At 33.7% G+C, this 21,406-nt stretch overlaps 1 protein-coding gene across 1 annotated transcript in view; it reads right to left on the minus strand.

Moving 5' to 3' along the window:
* The window catches only part of LOC149089766 (retinoblastoma-like protein 1), a 34,541-nt gene extending 13,475 nt beyond the window's left edge, over window positions 1-21,066 (minus strand). The window contains exons 1-15 of the mRNA XM_089245558.1: window positions 20,743-21,066; window positions 14,962-15,095; window positions 12,942-13,142; window positions 12,743-12,807; window positions 11,711-11,836; window positions 11,352-11,512; window positions 11,148-11,212; window positions 8,196-8,373; window positions 7,460-7,629; window positions 7,264-7,345; window positions 7,017-7,154; window positions 3,989-4,071; window positions 3,777-3,897; window positions 1,327-1,425; window positions 52-163 (exon numbers count right to left, since the gene is read on the minus strand). Coding sequence (XP_089101684.1) covers window positions 52-163; window positions 1,327-1,425; window positions 3,777-3,897; window positions 3,989-4,071; window positions 7,017-7,154; window positions 7,264-7,345; window positions 7,460-7,629; window positions 8,196-8,373; window positions 11,148-11,212; window positions 11,352-11,512; window positions 11,711-11,836; window positions 12,743-12,807; window positions 12,942-13,142; window positions 14,962-15,095; window positions 20,743-20,889 — 1,882 coding nt within the window. The 5' untranslated portion in view covers window positions 20,890-21,066. The remainder of the gene's footprint in view (window positions 1-51; window positions 164-1,326; window positions 1,426-3,776; window positions 3,898-3,988; window positions 4,072-7,016; window positions 7,155-7,263; window positions 7,346-7,459; window positions 7,630-8,195; window positions 8,374-11,147; window positions 11,213-11,351; window positions 11,513-11,710; window positions 11,837-12,742; window positions 12,808-12,941; window positions 13,143-14,961; window positions 15,096-20,742) is intronic.
* Between the last annotated feature and the right edge of the window lie 340 nt (window positions 21,067-21,406).

Raw genomic sequence — 21,406 nt, forward strand, 5'->3', positions numbered from 1 at the left:
TTTGGACTAAAATTCTTAATTCTTGGTCATAAAACAATACAAAGATATTACCTCTTCTAATTCTCTCATAAGCAACACGGTGAATTGCTGGATGAGCAATAGGGGACGACATCAATTGTGAAGTGCAACTTGTTGAGTTGTACAAAGCCCTAGGAAATGTGACCTAGAATGAACAAAAGAACATGTTGGTAAAAGCACTTACAAATTAAAAACATATTTATCAATAATTAAAATGAATATATCTGATACAAGTCTAAGTAAAGTTCTAGTTTGGTATAACCAGCAAAGTATAAAACACATCAAAACCTTGATGTAATGATACTCTGTGAACCAAGAAAAAATATTCTTGTAGAGAGATTTATCGCTATATCAAGTACTGCTGCAGGAAGGTTTCACTGTACTGCTTGTTAACATTACATATATAATTAATGAATAATAATCTACAATTATACAGCAATACCTCAACTAACGAAAGTGATTCTTTCCAGCATCACGTTTGCTAGCCAAAATCTTCATTAGCAGAGACATAATTTCTCATAAGTTTCTACAGGAAATTGTTTAATTTGTTCCAGTTACAGCCCAAAATCTAAAGACAAGTTTGTTTGTTTTTTCAAAACACCCAGAAGCGCTACAAAAAAAGACAAAAACTGATCGAAGGTTAAAAACAAACAGTTTTAAAATTGTACACAACCAACACCAGCTTCATTCTAGTAAAGCTGTAGTTAACACAACCCAGTCCAGTTTATAGGTGTCCTCATCCATTTGTGATTTTGTCAGCTCATTTCCATGTCTTATACATGTAGGTGGAAAAGATCCTAGTCCTAGAATACCATGACTCATCAGTTTGATGTTAAAAGTCTTACACTGAAAGAATGTATGCTCTGAGAAAACACAGGCTCTATTTTGGCAATGCATTTTCTATTATTAGCTAAATATTTAATATTTTACATGAACCACTTCAAAAACTCTTAGAAAGATTAATGGAGGTACATCTGGAAAAAGATTCCACACTCAATGTGAGCTAACCAGGTTCAATGGACAGTAATTCTGGTGATTGTGCTAAAATTCAGCTTGTGATGTGGCTGTTATATGTCAGCATGTGCATCCATATCCATGAAAATGTTAGTCAGCTGAGGTATAAACTGTACAAATGCAATTTTGTACATGTTACTGTGTGTAAAGTTAATTTTACAAATTTCATATTATATTGCTCTAAATGCAAACATTGTACTTTATATACTTTGCCTAAAATCCTTTAACATTTTATAGAATGTTGGATTTCAGACTTTGCGGAGTAGCATATATACAATCTAAACTTCTGCTTACATCTTCACAAGACGGAACTGGCAGTCCAGATGAAGCAATAACATTCCATACAGGCGATTCATTTTTCCAAGCAAGACTCTCTAATATTTGCTCTTCAATCTGCAAACGAAGGAGAAAGAAACTTAAATATAAAACTTAGGTATATAAAAGCATTATATTATATGTAATGCATTATACAGTATAATACTGAACACTACCCATATACAGTTGATACTCAGTATAATGAGCCTCTTCATTCCGTAGCAAACAGACACTATATTGGGATGTCGTTATATCGAACGTTTTGAAAAATCATAAGGTTAGCTTCTCTGGTAAATATTTTGTCTATTGCATTGATAGAATAACTTTTTTTCATTTTGTTACAATTTCGCAATGAAAACTTATTTGGCTGGAAAAAAAACCAAAATTTAAATGCATTATACAGTATGTGTACATTGTACTTACAAAAATACTGTGTATGTACATTCATTTTTTAACTACATGCAACAAAATAATAAGTACACTTGCCTGTGTGTTCTCTCATTGTGCAATTAAGTAAAATTTTACATCAAAATTTAAAATAAGGTAAACATCAAACAAAGGTCAAGATCTGACACTCAACAATGGATTTTGTCCATTCCTTTGCAAGAAAACTGGGGGAGGGAGAGCCGAGTTCAGTTGTAATGGATTGAATGATACAGTAAAAGCACCTGTCTTCAACAGAATTGCAAGGAACCAAGTTTTTTTCCCATTGAACACAGTTTTCTGCTTAATAAAGATTCAATTGACACAATGTGTAAAATTATGTAACGATCACGTTAAAATTGAAATACAATATAAACATTAATTAATTGAAAATAAAGTAATTTTTAAAAATAGAAAATAAAATTATATTTAAAATAATTAAATATAAATAAATGAACAATTAGTGTACAATTACTAAATACTGTATTTAAGTTATGGCCACATCTGTATAAAGTTCCTACCTACCAAGTTTTTCTTCTAAAATAACAATATTTACCATTTTTTTTAACTTCCTTAAAAATTTTCTAACAAGGTTTTTTTTTAATTTTCAGGTCAGCTTCAGTTTGTACATTATCGTCTATGTTTATGTAATCCTCAGCATCAGCATTGTAACTAGGAATTTTGTGAGGAGAAGAGCAACATGATTTTCCGTTCCCCTACCATTGTAAAATTTGATGATTTTATAACTATGTTCCCAACTAAAATTTTCCATCCCCCCCCCCTAAATTTTGCTCCTTCCCCCCCCCCTTCTATTCATTCTGGACCTGCGATCACAGAATGCACACAGCTTGCATGTAATTCTGTAAGTCTTGCATATCATTTGGAAAGTCAGCCCTTACACTGATTTCTCCCGTGGGAAAGCCTGCTTTTCCAAAAAATTGTTACAATTTCAGAAAGCAACTGCTTCCCTACATATGGCTTATCAAAACCACAGCATCAAATACAGAAATGGTTTTTGCTAATCTAAGGGGTTAATGATGTAGAGCTCAGAAGCATAGATTGAGTAAAAAATTGTGGTGGTGTGGTGGAGCACTTTAACATTTTCTATGATTCTTTGCTCTATTGGTCGCCAAACACTTAGTGGTTTGTGTGGCATTTTCCGTTAAAGGATACAATTTTCCATTAAGAGCATACAATTTTCTTTTACATTTCCACGTTAGACAGCTTCCATTTAATCCAGGTTTTTTTAATGTGTATTTACATTGAAATTACAGGACCATGATTTTTCTTTTGTTGAAGACAGGTTTCCGTTTAATACAGGTTCCATTGTATTTTCCTGTTTTCATATTGGATAAAAAGAAAAAAATACGGGAAAATACTTGGGACCAGTTGTTATGATGAACTGTTGTTATAGCAAGCATTGATTGTATTAATACAAAACTTCACAATATCCAAGTCATAGTGCTTATGCTTGTAAAACATTGCTAAAACACTCTCCTTAATTTTATATAAATTTTTATTACCTTGGCAACAATAACCACTAGAGATAAAAATTTAACAGCCACAATAAAATTGAGTGTTTTAGATACTTTAGTTTTTAAAACTTTTTATTACAAACCAAAAACTTAATTTTCAATTCCATTTACCCAAGCTGAAAAAAGATTGTTCCTGAATTTTTTCCCCTTCCAAATTCATCACAATGATATAAATGCAAGATAAATTTCACTTATTATTGCCACTTTATACGATTTTTTCTGCTCTTTCCAAATATATACTTAGTTTGGATGTAGGTCTTTTAGAAACTTCAAAAAATTAGGGGTTTTTCAGACTTGAAGCATTTTCCTTCTACAGACCCTAACTCCCAAACAGTTGGAGACGCAGGGTTGCTGTGATGTTTAATGCTTTACATGGGTTCTTTTATTGCATCCTTTCATTTGGCAGAGTAGGCAAAATTCACCCTGTATATTAGCAATAGAAAGAGTTCATATAGGTTTGAATTAACTTACATGGTTTAGATGTTTCACAACATCACGTGATAAGCCTTCTTCAGCTTTTATGAGCAACTCAATGACTTTGTAAAAACAATACGGTTGTAAGTTGAAAATAGTCAGAACCCATGGGAAAGACCTGGAAAAAATATTTGAGATAAAATACTGGACAAATAAAATTTATTACTTTGTCTGTTAATGAAAAAAAATTAAATTGAAAAAAAAGTCACCTTTGGGAATTGTATGAAAATATAACAATTTCCAAACAACAAGCAAATAGAGAACGGTGGAGACTGTCATGGTCCAGCATAATCTGTAAAAACAAAAGAAAATTCAATAAACATAAAGCAAAAAAAGGTAAAGATTTTAAAAATGCTAACTGGAGGAAAGCATTTGAGAAAAAAAATCACATTTATTACTTAGAGCACATTCTAAGAACAATATTTGAACACCAATCTTTTTCTTATTTTCTGCAAGCAGCGCTCAAAATAATAATGTAAATAAATGTGTGTGCATAGGAATTCAAAGATTAATCATAATTTTGTGGGTCTTCCTTTGGCTATGTACACACCAGTAACATTTTTTTCACATGCTTTAGAAGTATCTTTGGGAAAGCTTGGCTAAAATAGCTGTCCAAGAATCCTTAAGAGTTTAGATGAGACACTTTAGTGAGATGCTTGTGTTTTCACACTTTTCTTTTAGAACTTGGCACAAATTCTTGATTGTATTCATACTCAGAGTTGAAAACCCACAGAAGCACTTAAAAATTGTTTTCTCCAAACCATGCAGCGGTTGTAAAGCATGCATATGACATGTAACCAAACCTGCTGGAGTATTACATCTCCTTATGGTCAAAAATGATATACAGAATGAAACAAACCTTGCACCAAAAGGAAGCTGAAGAGAATTCATCAAGATTCGTGATTGGTTATTCCACCTGAGCTTTGACGAATTTATGCCAAGATGTTTTGCTGATGCATACTCAGCCCATGGAGGACCCAGAAAATTATGTGATTAAGCTTTAAACTTAACCATAATTTTTAATTTTTTGCATGCACCAAGACCTTATTAAATACAACTCTTTGCACAATTGGTAAACTCTCCAAATAACTAGAGATGGAACGAATATTCGGCTGCTATTCAGTTCTTTTCCCAAATATTTGGTTAGGCCAAATATTGCTTAGGTATTTAGCTGCATATCTGTGTAAATCTATGCACAACAAACTAATTTTAAAAAATTATATTAATTGGAATTTTTTTCCCCATAAATTAAAAATTTACTGATTATTTTATTTATTCAATATTGTTTGGTTGAGATACACACATTATATTTTATCACACATATGGTGTATATCCCTTTCTGTAAAAGAGGTTATGTCAGGCAGAATTTCTAGGATAAAGTAAACACAAAACTGAAAATAGAATCCTATTGCAATAAGGTGGAAGTGAGTGTAAATTATATGCACAAGTTCATCAACTAAAGGCTTTACCAGCACATTATACATATTAAGCTACTGAAAAAGACAAAGAAAATCTAAAAAAGGAAAAATAAGAAAATAAGTAGCAAATTTCATGATGCACTACTAGTCGAAAGTAAATAATTGTGATAAGATGTAAAATTGTAATAAGCGTTGAAAAAATTGATTCTTAAGTAATATTAAAATACAATATATCATCATTAAATTTGATTGTCATGGCAAGAAAAATATTTCAACTTTTTTAAATATTTATTTAAATAATAAATTGCATAATTAAAATCATGGGCGGAGATACGGGGGGGGGGCATTGCTCCTCCCCTCAGGGTCAAAGGTGGAGTCGACTGATCAAATATCAACTTTTGACATTACCAATGTTATTTTCAATTTTATTCACATAAGAAAATTTATATTTGGCCAAATCACTATTCGTCCCATTCCTAAATATAACTCCAACAAACATATAAAATAAAGAGAACAATTTGAGAAGTTTTCATGGCAGAAGGGTAAGATGTGGTACATAACAATAGGGGAACCACACGATTCTAGAAATACAGCAATGAGACAAGATCACGTCTGATAATTGCGTAATTATATTTTTGAAGGAATATTTTTATCTTGCATATTACCTGATGGGCAGATTATATGCCAAAAATTATGTATATAGCATTTGTTAAAAGGCAAATCAGTAGAGATTTGAAAATAAGATATATTTTTTGTCTGTCTATATAAAGACATAGTTTCGTTCATTATAACGACCCCTCTTGTTCCACGGAAAATAGATGCTATATTCAAAGATCTTTATATCAAACACTAGAAAAAAAATTTACTTCTTAAGAGAATTCATATTGAATTAAATAAAAAATTATATTATAAATTCATTTTGTCTAAACAGTTTCGATTAAAGTGCATCAGGTCATAAAATAATGGCGAAATCATTATTAATGATTATCAAATTAATTACATGCACACACTTACTTATTGAATTCTCAAGTATTGAAGGTGAAGATAAAACACAATTTTGGCAAATGAAAAAAAAAGGTTTTGTTTTTTATATTTCTTTGAAAAAAGAGGAGGGACAGAGCCGAGTTCGAATTTTGTATTGGATTGAATGGTTTTTGTAGGTCCTCATACTAGATAAAAAATAACATGGGATGAATGTGGAAAACTTTGCACCCTATCATACCAGTCATTAGAATGGGATGGTTACAATAATGCATGGTCATTATAACGAGCAGAAACTGTATTATTATACAATGGAGTCTTGATAATCTAGAGAAACTGAAGATTATGGAAAACTCAGATTATCCGAAAAGAAATTAAAAAAAACAACCTTCCCAGACTCTGGGAGAAGGGAGAGAGATAAATTTTTTGGGAACTATAAGTTTACCATAGGGGTGTCCGAGTATCCACCAGAAATTCCAGTCTAGGATTAAGGCCTCTTCCAACTGAAATTTATCCCACTAGGGAAAAAATGGGACAAAATGAAATGATATTTATGCTTGGGATAAAACAGTAGTTTTAAAAGGAAATTTCGAAAAATCCCAGCACCTCAGATTATCAGGAACCTTGATTTATCAAAACTCTACTGGTGGAATATATGCCAAAATACAAAAGATATATTAAATTAAAACTTTTTTAGTTGAAAGTCTGTATTTAGCAAGAAAATTAAGAGAGGGAAAGAAGTTCAAATATATACAAGAAGGAAAAAAAAATTTGAAAGTAAAAAAAAAGTAAAAATCATCACACAATTTCTATATACATGTACAAAAACAGTTCTTACTGAAAAATCTGTTTTGGCAGGCAGGCGCTTCTTTTCTTGGACCATAATATTTTCCAAAGCTTTGTAATACAGGTTCTCTGCGAGATGAAGCCGTTTCTCTGCAAACTGTATATGTGAGCCAGGATGATCTTCTGAAGGCTGAAAAAAAAGTAAAAAAATTACCAACAAGAAATATAAGAAAATCATAATTTTCATAGTTTATAAGTGCATAAGTAAGGAAAACCATGGGAATTGAATGGCTGCTCACCATAGCATAACAAGTGCAAAATGTCTCTCCCATTTCTTTCACTCTTGATCGTATCTTATCTTCTGGATTAACACTACATTCCCTACATAAAAAAATACAAAACTTTTAGCTCATTTTTCAATTCAGCTGCCATGTTCACCAATAATTCATTATTATATTTCAATAAAAATAACTTAAATAAAAAAATAATATGCACCTGAAAATTTCAAGAAGGGCATCACTGGGAGCAGCTTTTCGTCCAGCCAACAAAGATTGTAAGCGACTGACACTCTGGGTAGCAGTTGATACTGGGGTGACATGAGCACTCTCTTTATCTTTCAGATATTTTCGACCAGTAAGAGGAGTCAGAGGTAGCAAAGACTTTGTCTGAAAATAAAATTGATAAATACTCATATAATTTAACTAGTCATCTGGGTTGATTTCTAACACCACTGTCGTTTATATAAGTTAACTTCATGCAGTTGGTATAGTATGCACAACTTCGCCTTTCACATTTACATCACCCACAATTCGTGTCATACTACTTGGTGTCAGAGCAATGGGCAAAATTGACTAAGCTTTTCCCAGTTGGGATACCAAAGAATAACGCGCGCGATAATGGTGACACACAGCTTCGCCATCTGCAGTGGCGGGAGCAGAACTTTGATTTCAAGTTTTTCTCTATCTTTAGTTTAATATGCATATGTAAATTAAATTTTTCAGCATGTAGATCTAACCACATCTAAATGTGGATCTAACTGTGTAACTTATGAAGTGAAAATATAGCAATCATAAAGGAAATTTGCTGAAGTTATCAATTTGCAAAGAACCTTAATTTCAGAATCATAGCCAAGAAATTATATATATAAATGAATTAAATCTGCTAAATTTGAAAAACAAAGTAAAAAAAAAAACATTTTTTATTTCCAAAAAAAAAAAAAAAATTAACAAACCTCCTCCATATGTTGTTGCAAAGTCCTATAATGCACTTTCTCAGCAAGATCAGAAATACCAAGATTTTGCTTAGCAGGAGTACCAATCTCTTCGCATGCGTTCTCACCAAGGAAAATTCTTTCATCAAAATCACCAACATTCAATACATGTTCTTCATACTCCTTATTAATAGCTTTGCTACAGAACAAAAATTCAACAATGGGGATTTATAATAAACATTTATGAAAATAAAAAGTCATAATTTCTAAGAATCTGTGAATAAAACACAAAGGAAGTTATACAAACATTTAATACAATGATGAATAATACTTTTGCAATAGGTAGCAAAGATATACTACTCAAAATAAATTATGCAAATGACTTTTACATAAACTCTTATGCTTAACAAAGATGAAGATTAGGGTACATCATGATGCTGCTTTATGCCAGGGATCGATAAATCCAGCAAAAATTTGGTGCCAGTCAAATATTTTAGGAGATAAGCATATTTCTTTTGCCCAAGCTCGTAATTACACATCCAAAGTTTACTAATATAAATTTTTTGGTCCCCATGGGCAGGGTTGGGTTTCTTCCGGGACAGTGGAAGAAACTGAAAAAACCAGAAGAAACTGGAATGTGCATTAATTACAGTTTACTAAGTTGAAGTACACATAATTAATGCTTGTTATTTCACCTCATTGGTTGTGAAATAATATCAAATATGTTTTAAAAACAATACATATTTTTTCAACATTTAATTATAAATATCTGACCAAGACGTGCAATATTTAATTTTCCAATAAAGCACACAAAACAAATTATTTCAATTACCGCTCAAAATGTCAATCTGAGTATAAAAAATATTATACAATTTAAAGTATAATTAAAACATGTTAGTAGAAAATAATTAGTTTCATATGTTCAGCACATTTATCAATTATTTGGCAATATATAACTATAAGAAGTAATATGACGCGTTTAACAAAAATGTAAAAGTATTTTAGGAATTATCATAGGACTAGTGTATGATCGACAGGCATTCTCTATGCAATAGGACCAAACCTGCTGGGAGACATCAGATATAACAGCTAATGAAATGCTTAGAAACATTTTTAATCCTAATGTTTTTTCATCATTGTGAGTGACTATTTCCATGAGGTGGATAGAAGCATACATGACATAATTTTAAATTGCACTCAATATGTCAGCTATAGAGCGATTGTGCAAATAGTGCTGGTTATTATCATGAATGAATGGAGCTTTTTACAAAATGCTGACTTGATGCCTTATTTGTAAGGCATCAATTAAGATATGTGAAGAGAATATTCTTCCCTATCATTTTTTCTCATGTCTTATCAATACTGAATGTTAGGATAAAAGATAACTGTGGCAAAGTATAATAACTTGTGATTTTTTTTAACTGCAAGTGCAAAACTTCAGTCATACTGTTTAAATTTCAATATAGTATTATGCGAAGAAAGATGTAATAAAGAAGTAGTGTGATAAATATCTGAAATTCTCAAAAAGCTGTGATTGAATTCGAATGCTTCTAAGTTGTTCTGCAAATTCAGCAGGTTTTAAAAGAATTTTATATATGTTTTTGGATTCTCCCACTCAACTTTGAAACAGCCTGATGGCTGTTACAACAAAAAAAAGGTTTTGTTACACTGAACCGATGAAAGTGAACAATTAATTTTAAAATGGTTATATTTCTTGTGAATAGAAGTAATTTGAAGTTCATAAATAAAGGACTTTTTATTCAAATATACAAGTAATAAAAACCTTTAACATTACAGTTGATAAAATCCTCCGATAACAGCTGTAAATTAAGCTTATGATTGCATGAGATGAAAGGAAGTAATTTTTTAGAAATACATTTCTTCCTTATTTAATGGAAGAAGAAACCTATTTCTTCCTGTTTTTCTTTCATGGTTTTTTCCAACTTGGAAGGAGCTTCCTAATCTTGGCAGCGACATACCTGATGAACTTCGTAGATATGTCAAAATGCTTTTAAGCACCCTTTCAAATCTTGTAGAACTAGAGTTTTCTCTTTTGCATTAATTCAATCTGAGCCGAGAAATTGATTACAGCATACAACTGCTAAAAACATTTGTTTTCAATGTTGCACTGCAGTGAGAAAAATGATGATTTTTATAATATTTTCTGATATTTTGTAATTATTGTTTGTAATATGTTTCTAATGATCTCTAAAATACGATGAAAATTTTCATTTTCCAATAGTACAAGAGATCAGTGTCATTTTATAAATAATGTTTAATTGTTTTGTTGCTTAAAAAAGTTAAAGTTGTCAATTAGATTGAAATTAGATGAATGGATTTTAAACTTTCAATGAAATTTCTATAGATCTGATAAAAAGCTTCAGCTAGATATGTGATCTTGGTCAAAGGGGACCAATAGAATTTTTTATAATTCATTTTACATATGCAGTTAAATTGTCATAGGCTTAATTGAAATTTATTAGAAGTGTTAAAATATATTTGCCATATCTTACATTGTAGAGCAAATGATGAATACGGAAGGAAGACTGGTTTCTTCTGCTTGGAAGAAGCAAGCTCTGCAGTTTTTTTTCCAAGCCGAAGAAACTGTTAAACATTTCAAAAGGCTGATGTAGTTATTAATTTGCATACATAATTAAATAAGAGAAATTAAATTTACTTAATATTATAAAAACACACATTTGATATATCTAAAGCATAAATTCTAACTTATATGGTAAATTATTGAAGGAAAACTAGTTTCTTGTGCTTGGAAGAATCCTATCTCTTCAGGACAGATTTTTCCGCTTCAGAAGAAATTGTCCAACCCTGCTTCTCCATGGTCATGGTGACCAGGGATTTGTCAAACCCTGTTGTATGCATATACCGTCGTCAAAAACTCAAATTTTAAACAGATCAGATAATTTTTTTGCATAAGATATCAGAAAAAGGGCGGGGGAAGGAATGGAAACAAACCTGTTTGGCTCAAAATTATTCAGGTCTAATAATGATGTCAAAACTTCCGCTTTCCCTTTTAAAATCTGCAAGAACCAGACAAAGAAAACTATCAGAATATCATTTAACTTCATTATGTCAGACATGTTCTCTTATTACCAATAAATTATAAATCCAACAGTGAACTAAAACTCAGAAAATTTCAACAATAGCAGCATTTTTTACCTTTTTCTCTATGAGCCTACGAATGTATGGTTTCCACCAATGTTCCTTGATGCCTTTCGCCTCTACAGATATGCCTTGATGCTTCATGCACAGCAAATCAATAATGCAAGGTGGTTCACTAGGTGAAGTGTAATTTTCAGTACTAAACTTTTCAGGCAATCCTGCAATAAAGTATAAATATTATTCTCGTATAAGGAAACATACCAGACATTTTTACACGGCTATTCAATTTAATTATATTTTTTTTTATAACCCTTTAACTGTTTCCATTATCTGTAATTATCAGTGTAGAAAATGGCTTCCTTTATAAATGTTAATAAAATCATGAAAATAACAATCTCATCTGATTTCTCACATACCCATAAAATCTGGATTCAAAATATCTTTCTTGCCAGCTAATAAAGCATTGCCATACATTAGATCTACACAACACAGTAACAAATGGAAGGAATTCACAAGGTCTTCTGATATGGCAGGAAAATTTCCTGTGGTAAAAAAAAAATAGAAAAACAATGTTTTCCAAAATCCAATCTATCATTTCAGCAATGACATCTAAAAACAGAATACTAATTTCTACATAACACCATGTTCAATACAATGAATCAGCAGTTTTTAACTAAAATGTCAATATACTTGTAAGAAATTTGAAATTTAGCAACCACTTGTCTAGTCCAATGAGAGCTGTCATTGCTCTATTGTGATGATTATTATTATCGTGATAAATTAAATAAATAGAACCATTGAATCAAACTGCATTTCTTCTGATTCATTAGATCAGCTGAGTAATTGATCATTTAAGATAATTATTGAAATTACAAGCATTATCACTATTTATAAAACTGCCTATCCAGTTTCACTGGGTGATCCACATCTGTTTGCAGCGTAATATAAATTACAGTTGAATCTCAGTTTCCTTAGTGATAAAGAAATTATTAAATTTAAAAATTCTTCTACCAATGAAAATATGGATGTTTACAAGGGCAAAAAAGACTGCAAGTGAAAATATACAGCACCACGTTTGGATGATGCTTTTTAAGGAATTGCTTGGTGGGAGAAGAATTAAAACTCATCAGAAATAATTTAATTTAAAACTTTGTGTGTGTGATACAGCTGAAAAGCAAACAATGAGTGAATTGTCAACATGTATGTTAAATGTATATTCAATTATAATTGATACAGATGACACTGGGCTTTTGAATCAATGCATATCTGATTATCCAATTTCGTCAGATAATTTAGGTTTTACTGTAAATGGTTCAAATGAACATCAGATACACACTTATGCAGATAAACATGAGAAAACTAGAAGCATCCTCTTGCTTTTTTATCCATTCAAATCCCTTTTCAATATCATTTATATGTTTAGTTTTAGAATTATACAGAATACGAACCTTTGACTCTGATGAACAATGTCCAGCAGAATGAGAACACTTCAGATGAAGTGCATGGAAGTCGCCTGAAAAATAAATTTCAAGAACGTTGTTTAAAAAATTGTGAACCAACATTTTCTTGTGTTATTCATGGTCACTTTTAGAAGCATAAGTAAAAGATGAATAATCATGACAAAAAAAAAAACACCTATCTACTTGCCTCTGTTTTCTGCTCCTCACAGGTCGAGGCGGGTCTTTGAATGGGTCCTTAAAAATATCACGATAGACTGGTTCAAATTTCTTAAAAATCACAGTTGACACATTGAAGCTCCTTTCCAATCTGTCAACTTTGTCTCTCATCTCAGTTGGCAGATTAGCCATGTCAGACCATTTTTTCATTTTACTGAAGAACTGTACTAAACTATGAAATAAAAATATGAAATGTTACAATTTCCATTCCTCCCCTCTGATTTTATTACACATAACAAGTGAAATGAGCAGAAATATTAGAATACTGACAATGTGGCTACAATTAAGCTATCCAACATATAAGAATATATTTATATTCATATGTTATTGAGAGTAATTAGAGCTAGAATTTCAATGACTGCATATTTAGCTATTTTTATGTGATAGAACATTTTTTTCATGATTTTCTGTCATTTTAAGGGATATTCTTCATATTTTTTTAAGCATTTGTTTTGCATATTTCAGTATTTTTAATGAAAATAGGTCCCCCCTACCCCGTGAAGACTTATGAGGGAATTGAGGTAATCTTGGCATTCAGGATATCTGTATATCCATTCCCTATTGCCATAACAGATCTGTTCTCTTCATTCTTCAAGCTGGAGATAAAATTTCAGAAGTAGACTTGTTGCAAGCTAGTCTTTTACCCAAGGTTGCTTGGTGATCCCTCAAGGCCCCCTCCCACTGTCCTCTTATCTCTCAATAATAAATATCCTGACTGTAAATTGATTCATCATCTAATTGATTCTCAGCAAGATCAGGAAGATAAAATGGCCTCAATATTTGCACATACTCTGTTGTTTTTGAACAATACCATAGCCGGCAAGGGGGTAAAAACTTGTCCTCAAGTCTCCCCCCATGTCACTTATAGTCCACCGATTATGTGATATGTATGTGGTAGTTCGTAAACTGAATAATTTCATTCAAAACAAATTAATTTCTTTTACTAGTATTAATTGCATTAGTATTTCTCATTCTTACATTATTTTGCTAAAATTAATGTAACCAAAAATACACAGAAAAAAATCTATGATTTTTTTTTTTTGCCTATATAGAGCATATTTTTAGAGCGCATTTTCAGAACATATTTTCAGTTTTTTAGGGCATAAATACATTTTTTATAGAACATTTTCCATCAGTTTTCAGGTCATAAAATTCCTGGCCCTAATAACAATTATTCTAGTATTATAGTATTATCAGTTTTTTTATTTGACTAATAATAAAAATTTGATTTGAACTAGTCTCAAATTGGGATTTCAAATTTAGAAGTTGTCAAAAAGAAACATATTAATAGAAAATATCATACATTTTAAAAGGAAATAGTGTACCTATTAATTTTAAGGACCAGAAATAATATTTTCTTTCTGGTGGGAATTTTGTTATTTTTTCACATTTAAGCCAGGACCAGACAAATCTAAAAAAAATTAAGGCATCAGCAAAATTTCTTAGGGGGTCGAGCATGAAATTAATTTCATTTGCTTACCTTGTTGATGTATATAAATCTCTTGGCCCACAGCCATCACTTAGTATTATATCACTAATATTGTTTGTTGTCCTCAAACCAAAATTTATCAACAAAAATATTTTACATTCGTGTAAGATTTCTTTTTGCAATGATAGCCTTGTACGAGATATCTTATGAATATGTGACAATAGTCTGAAACATCAGTAAAATCTCTACATTATAATTTGCCTGGGTCACAGAGCTGAGAAAATCTGGGGTAGGTCCTTACCAAGTAAAAGTGTCCAGCAGAATGTATGGATAAAATTTATATACATACTTTTCTGAAATTCTGGGCATTTGAAACACTATAAGTGACTTCACTGAACACCATCAAATATCAAAAACTTAGGCATGCAAACAAGTGACTTACATTTTTGAAAAGGTTTATTTGTATAATGATCAACATGTTCCTTAATCAACATGCAGAATTTAAAAGTGACTCAAGAGATTTTATTCGTCATCACAATCATATATTAAAAGGTAGACTCACTTCAATTTGCATGACCGCAACATTCTAGTGAGAGAAACACAGTTTCCTTCAACAAAACCCCGACCAACAGTAGGTACATGCTGTGTTCGACATGCTACATATAAGGCACAGGCTAGCCAGTGCAAGGCATCTCCCTGAAATAAAAAGATATAAATATCATGAGAAAAACATACATCATTGTATATAAAATCTCATACATAACTTATAATTTTTTTAGATACACCTTGATACCCAAACCATTAAACTCTGCTGCCATTAGTGGTCCATTTCTCTGATTCAGACCCCATTGATTCTCAATATATATTTATCTGGAGAGAATCAGAGACCTGCTAGCTGTCCCCAACATCAGAGAAACAGACCACTATGGTGGCGGAGGTTTGATGGCTTGAACAAGTATCATATTGGAGGGGTGCACAGACCTAAATGTCTTTTCCAGAGGATCTGTGACCACTGTCAGGTATAGGGATGACGTCTTGCAGTCCTATGTCTGCCTTTTCCAGGGTGCAGTTGGCACTGATTTAATTTTAATGGATGACAATGCACGTCCCCATAGGGCTAATATGGTTACCAAATTTCTGGAAAGTGAAGATGAAGTGACCAGCCATATCTCCAGGCCTAAACCCTATTGAGCACACCTGGGACATTCTTGGGAGGAAAATTGCAGCTTGTTACCTCTCTCCCAGAACCATCCAAAAGCTAAAAACAATGTTGCTGGAGGAGTTGGGTTGGCAGACTGCCACAGGGACTCCCTAACAGCCTGATTTTTAGTGTAGTAACTTTGGGCACCCTGCAGTAAGAAAGGAACCATGAGTAATAGACGATGTAGCTTGGACTGTTCTCAGTTGATATGGCAGTAATCTCGTAGGCTAACAGACTGAAAAGGTTATGCATTAATGCTCAAGTCCACCCAATAGAGGATATTGTCAGACAATGTGTATATTAGTTAAATTTATATGAAATGTTATTATTAATTTATATTTTGTCCACTGTACTAAATTGGTGGGGGAAATGGGATAAGTTTCACCCTTTCTATGAACCCTAATAAATGCAATACCAAACCGGTGTTCACCAAAAATTTCCCCCCATCCACGTAGCAGGAAAAAACAAGCAAACCAGAGCTTGTGCACAAAGCAAGTAAAAAATATGATTCCAAAATCAACAAACGAAATCCTAGTTGAGCAATTAACCAAAACTGCTGAATGGTTCACCCAGCTCTGGAGAGAATATTACATGGGAATACTTTGAAACAAAAATGTGTACGAGAACACCCGGTACAAAGAAAAAACACCGGATAAGCACAAGAAATCAATACCATAGAGAAAATGTAATCCTGTTCCACAACAAACTTTGATATTTTATCTTAAAGATACAAGCTGGTACAAGCTTATGCATTTTTCATGCGGATGCGGAAGAGGATTTCATTCCTCTATGAGGATTCTGAAAAAAGTAATTGTTAACGAAATCCACATGTCACCACGGAAAACATTGGGAACATGATGCTTACATTTGAGTGTCTCAATGAGCATTTTTCAATCATTATGGTGTTAATAACTAGTTAGTGGTGTTTATAATGGTTTAGTTTTATCGTAATTGACTGGGGACAAATAAATTATGTTTATGTAGTCATACTTTTCAACTTTCAATGTCGACAAATCTTAACAAAAAAAATGTGAAAAAGTAATCAGTATTGCCGGAACTCACCATTCAGACATCACATGACTATCATAGTATTATGGAACAAATTTCTCCCAGTTAGGTGAGCCATATTTCTGTGCCCAACCCTGTACATGCACCATGGACAAATCCCAAGTCGACATAGCAACTAAGAAATTAATATTGGCATCTAAAATTTTCTATCAATGGTTACTACAGTAAAACATCCCTTTTGCAGACAACGGTGGGACAAAAATATTTGTCTGTAAAAAAAAAGGGTGCCTGTTAGTCAGGGTTTTAAAAGCATACTTTGATTATAAAAGGGAAATTATTAATTGGCCATGAAAAAGGGGGTAACCGTATCTGAGGAGTGTCTGTTAAGAGGGGTTTTCACTGTAAATTGGAATCTGATCTGAGGACAATACATTTTTAAAATTCATACCAGCGCATCTATCAATAATGAAGACGGTAATTATGTCCTGGAAAGTCTAAAGAAATAATATTTGTGACCTGTTTTTTGTGAAAAAAAATATTTGGCACCTAAAAAATAGTTCTGGCACATAGATCTTTTTGTAATTTGCCAGGCCCCCGACAAAGGCTTATTTATAGGGGGGGGGGGGGAACTAAGTAGGCTATAGCAGCCAATGGCTGCAAATCTGAGGAATGAGTAGTCAAGGTTGATAGAACTGGAGAAATGACTGTGCATAATTATGCCATAAATCTGTCTCTGCCTAGACAGCAAGGGATTAAATCAGTAAGTAACAAAACCAAGTGAGCTCAAGCAGAGTGACCAGGGCTGGACAAATTCCAGGCGCTAGGTAGCCATGGCAACTAAAAAATCAGTATTAATGCCTAAAATATTCTTTCAGCAGTAGTTACTAAATTGCAAGTTGAGAGGAGCACCAAATGTTTGGACTTTATAGCAGCATATCTGCCAACATGAAAGAGGGTCAGTATGATAAAAAAAAATTTAGAGAGAGAGCGAGAAACCATGTTAGTGAGTGACCAAAAGAGTGATTTAGATCATGTGCAAGAACGTGAATGACAGAAAGAGTGATTTAGAGAGTGAAGGACCAGATCAGTGAGCAACCAAAATAATGACCATGAAAGTGTGCAAACATATGTGACCAAAATAATGACTTTGACATGCAGACATATTGACAGTGGCCAAGAGGGCTATAGCCCAGGGTGGCAAATTTGGGGAATTAGTGGTCAAGAAAATTAGATTAGAATGGGAGAAGGGCGGCAAAATTTGTATAGCCTATGGTGGAGAACTATAAATCCACCTCTGATTGTAGAAATTCATACAACTCAACAGTTTTTTTTCCCTTAATTGTTAATTTCAACACAATTAGAAAAAAAACAAAAGCATGTAAAAATTATTCCTTCTAATTTAATTTCCTTGTTAATTAACTTTTTCAGCAATTTATATTTTTGGAACGATCATATATATTCACATGGTATTAATTATTATAACCTAATAAGCAAATAACAATTTAAAGAACACAAAGATATAAGGATTATTGTTTGCAGCAATCTAACCCAACAATAGGTTTCAACAATGAAGCTGACCCAATTTTCGTAGAGGGAAAAGGAGTGGGGGGGGGGGGAATAAAATAATCTTGACCCACCCATTCCTCAAATTTGACACCCTGGACTATTGCTCGTTCAATGTCTCCACCTTTGTGAATCCATCTCTGACCATAGAAGTTCACAACTCAACAGTTTATTACAAGAGATAATTTCAGTGCAAATAAAAAAAAAACCAAAGCTCTTTAAATTTATTCATTCCACAAACTTCAATTCTCCAATTTTTTTGAGAAACACTAATTTTTAAAAGATCACATATTTTCATGGTATTAACCAGAGCTGATCGTACCACATACATCATAACCAAGACCAACAGGTCGATAACAATTGGAAGAACACAAAGCAACGATTGTTGTTTGAAACAATTGATCCCAACAATAAATTTCAACAATGATATTTATATCAGCAATTGTTGTGTGTATGAGGAGAGAGATTTAACAATAACCATTATTACGGAATGTGTGTGTATTATACTTTGAGTTTATAGCTGTTACCAATCCTCTTGAACTATTGCCAATCTCTTAACCAGGTCAGTGCGCAACCAAAAATGTATAACTGTAGATTGTGTGCAAGAATGTGAATCTCCATAACAGTGGTGTTGAGGGAGAGGGTCTGGGTCAGTAGACAACCAAAAGAATGACCTACTGAATGTTTGAGCATGTGTTTTTTCATGCAATAAATTCACTATATAAGGGCCCGTGAAAAGTCTCACTTCGGGCCCTGGTTCAGAATGTGGGGGGCCATGAGCATGGGAATGACCAAAGGCAATTTAGAGAGCAAGAGATCAGGTCAGTGAGCAACCAAAAGAGTGTATGAAGATGGGAGTGCGTGACCATGGGAGTGACACCAAAATAGCATGCAAGCATGTGCAAAATCGAAAGAGTGACTTACAGAAAGATGTATTTACAGGAATGAGTCAAGAAAATTAGACTAGAACATGAGAAAGGCAGCCAAACTATAAACCAACCTCTTAACTGTAGAACTTTGCACAAGTCATTTTTTTAAAAGTGATAATTTGAATAAAACAAACCAAAGCATATTTAAATTTACCCATTCCACAAACTTCAATGCTTAAATTTTTTGAGAAACACTTAATTTAAAAAGATTGCATATTTGCATGGTATTAATCAAAGCCAATCATACCACACACATCATAACCAAGACCTACCAACAGGTCTTTGCGCAAATCATGGAATCTTCGTTACATATTTTAGTCTGCAAGAATTTGAATGACCAAAAGAGTATATGAGCATGGGAGAGGCTAGAACAGTGTAGAAACATGTGAATGACCTAGAGAGCAAAGAACCAAGCCAGTGAGCAACTGAAGGAGTGTGAATGTAGAGAGCGTGTATGCAAAAATGTAAATGGCCAAAAAAATGAACTGGAAAGTGTGCGTGACCAAAAGAGTGATTTAGGGGAGCTAGGTATCAGGTCAACGAGAAACCAAGAGTGGCGTACAGAGTGTATGAAGATGGAAGTGACCAAGAGTGTGTGTGAGCAGGCACAAATCCAGCACGATTTATTGTGTGGGTATATTAAATCGTCCCATATTTTACAGGACAGATAAGATTTTCTGTTCTTGGGAAGGGTGATCACCCCCCCCCCTCCCCCTCCGGATCCACTCCTGTGTGTGAGAGCATGTGCACTGCTGATTTAAAGCATGGGTCCATCCGGGGGGGGGGGGGTGCCTTGAAGAGAAGGGCCTCATAAAATGTAGACCTGGTTGAAGTTTGAGAATTTGCCACGTAGGGCCTCAGGAAAACCCCTTTGGCTGGCTGGGAGGCTCATGATACCCTTAAGATAGCTCTTAGCATAAGAATGACCAAAATAGTGACTTAGAGGCAGAGACATATTTACTTACAGGGGCGGAGGCTAAAAGGGCTATAGCCCCATGTGGTGGTCAAGAGAAAATGAACTAGATTTGGAGAAGAGCGGCAAAACTATAAATCCTGTAAGAATGTGAATGACCGAAAAATATGTAAGCATGGGAGTGGCTAAAACAGTGTGGAAGGAAGCATGCGAATGACCTAGAGAGCAACGGACCAACCGAAGGAGTGTGAATGTAGAGCGCGTGTGTGTGCAAGAATGTAAATTGCCAAAAGAGTGATCCGGAGAGTGTGCGGGACATAAAAAGTGATTAAGGGCAGCTGAGGGGGGGGGGGGTATCAGGTCAGCGAGAAACCTAAAGAATGGTTTACAGAGCGCACGAGAATGTCTGCAGAACTTCGCACACAACTCACAATAGTTTTTTTCCCCCCTTTAAAGCAATAGTTCGAATACAATTAAAAACAGCAAGGGGGTGTTTAAATTCATCCATTACACTTCTTAATTTTAAAAGTACCAAATATCAACATGGGAACTAAAACTGATCACACATAATGTGACCAAAGTAGATAACAATCGAAAGAACACAAGGCGACGATTGTTGTCGTCGTTCGCAGCAACCGGACTCCAACAATTGATCACGATTGATTGTTGGTTAGACGATAACCATTATTAGGTGATTATGCGGGTGTGTTATCATCACGTAATAATTACCTCGAGCGTATAGCTGTTACCAATCCTCTCGAACGATTGCCAAGCTTCTTCGGCGGCATCTTTGTCCAAATTCAAGTCGTTGCACAAATCGTGGAACCTCTCTGTTACGTGTTGATCGGGAGACTTCATTTTCGTATCTGACATCATTCGATAAAACACACAAACAAAAAAAAAAAAGTAATTCCTAAAATCAAAAACGCGACGACTTTTTCTCTCTCTTCTCACGGGACACACAAACACAACATGCAATCGACATGGAGTGACGATGGGGGTTGGGTGGGGGAGAAGGGAAGGAGGCGGCCGCCGCTTTGCTGCAGCTACGGGAGTGGCGGGAAATTTTATCAATCAGCTGAACTCTTTCCTAGTACTCTTCCGCGATGAGGGTGACGTCGGGGAAACGTTCCAGCTGATCCGAAATACCTCAATGCCAGTGAATTAATTACCGTTTCGATCAGTATTGAAATGTTCCGGTTCGATTTCCATCGGCTAATCGATCCTTACACTCAAATTCGTAGTCTCCGTGACCGGGCACTATATTTCGATTGTTCCACGCGGATTGATACAGAAACGAAAAAGGCGGGAAAATACTCCCTGGATCGCAGAAGGGAGAAATGGATGGGTATGTGAAATCGCGTATCCGTGTGGGCGGGTGCATTGGATGTTT

This window comes from Pholcus phalangioides, unplaced genomic scaffold (genome assembly GCF_987345545.1).
Source record: "Pholcus phalangioides strain wild (caught in Gottingen) unplaced genomic scaffold, Ppha-v1.0 ptg000001l_1, whole genome shotgun sequence".
NCBI classification, from domain to species: Eukaryota; Metazoa; Arthropoda; class Arachnida; order Araneae; family Pholcidae; genus Pholcus; species Pholcus phalangioides.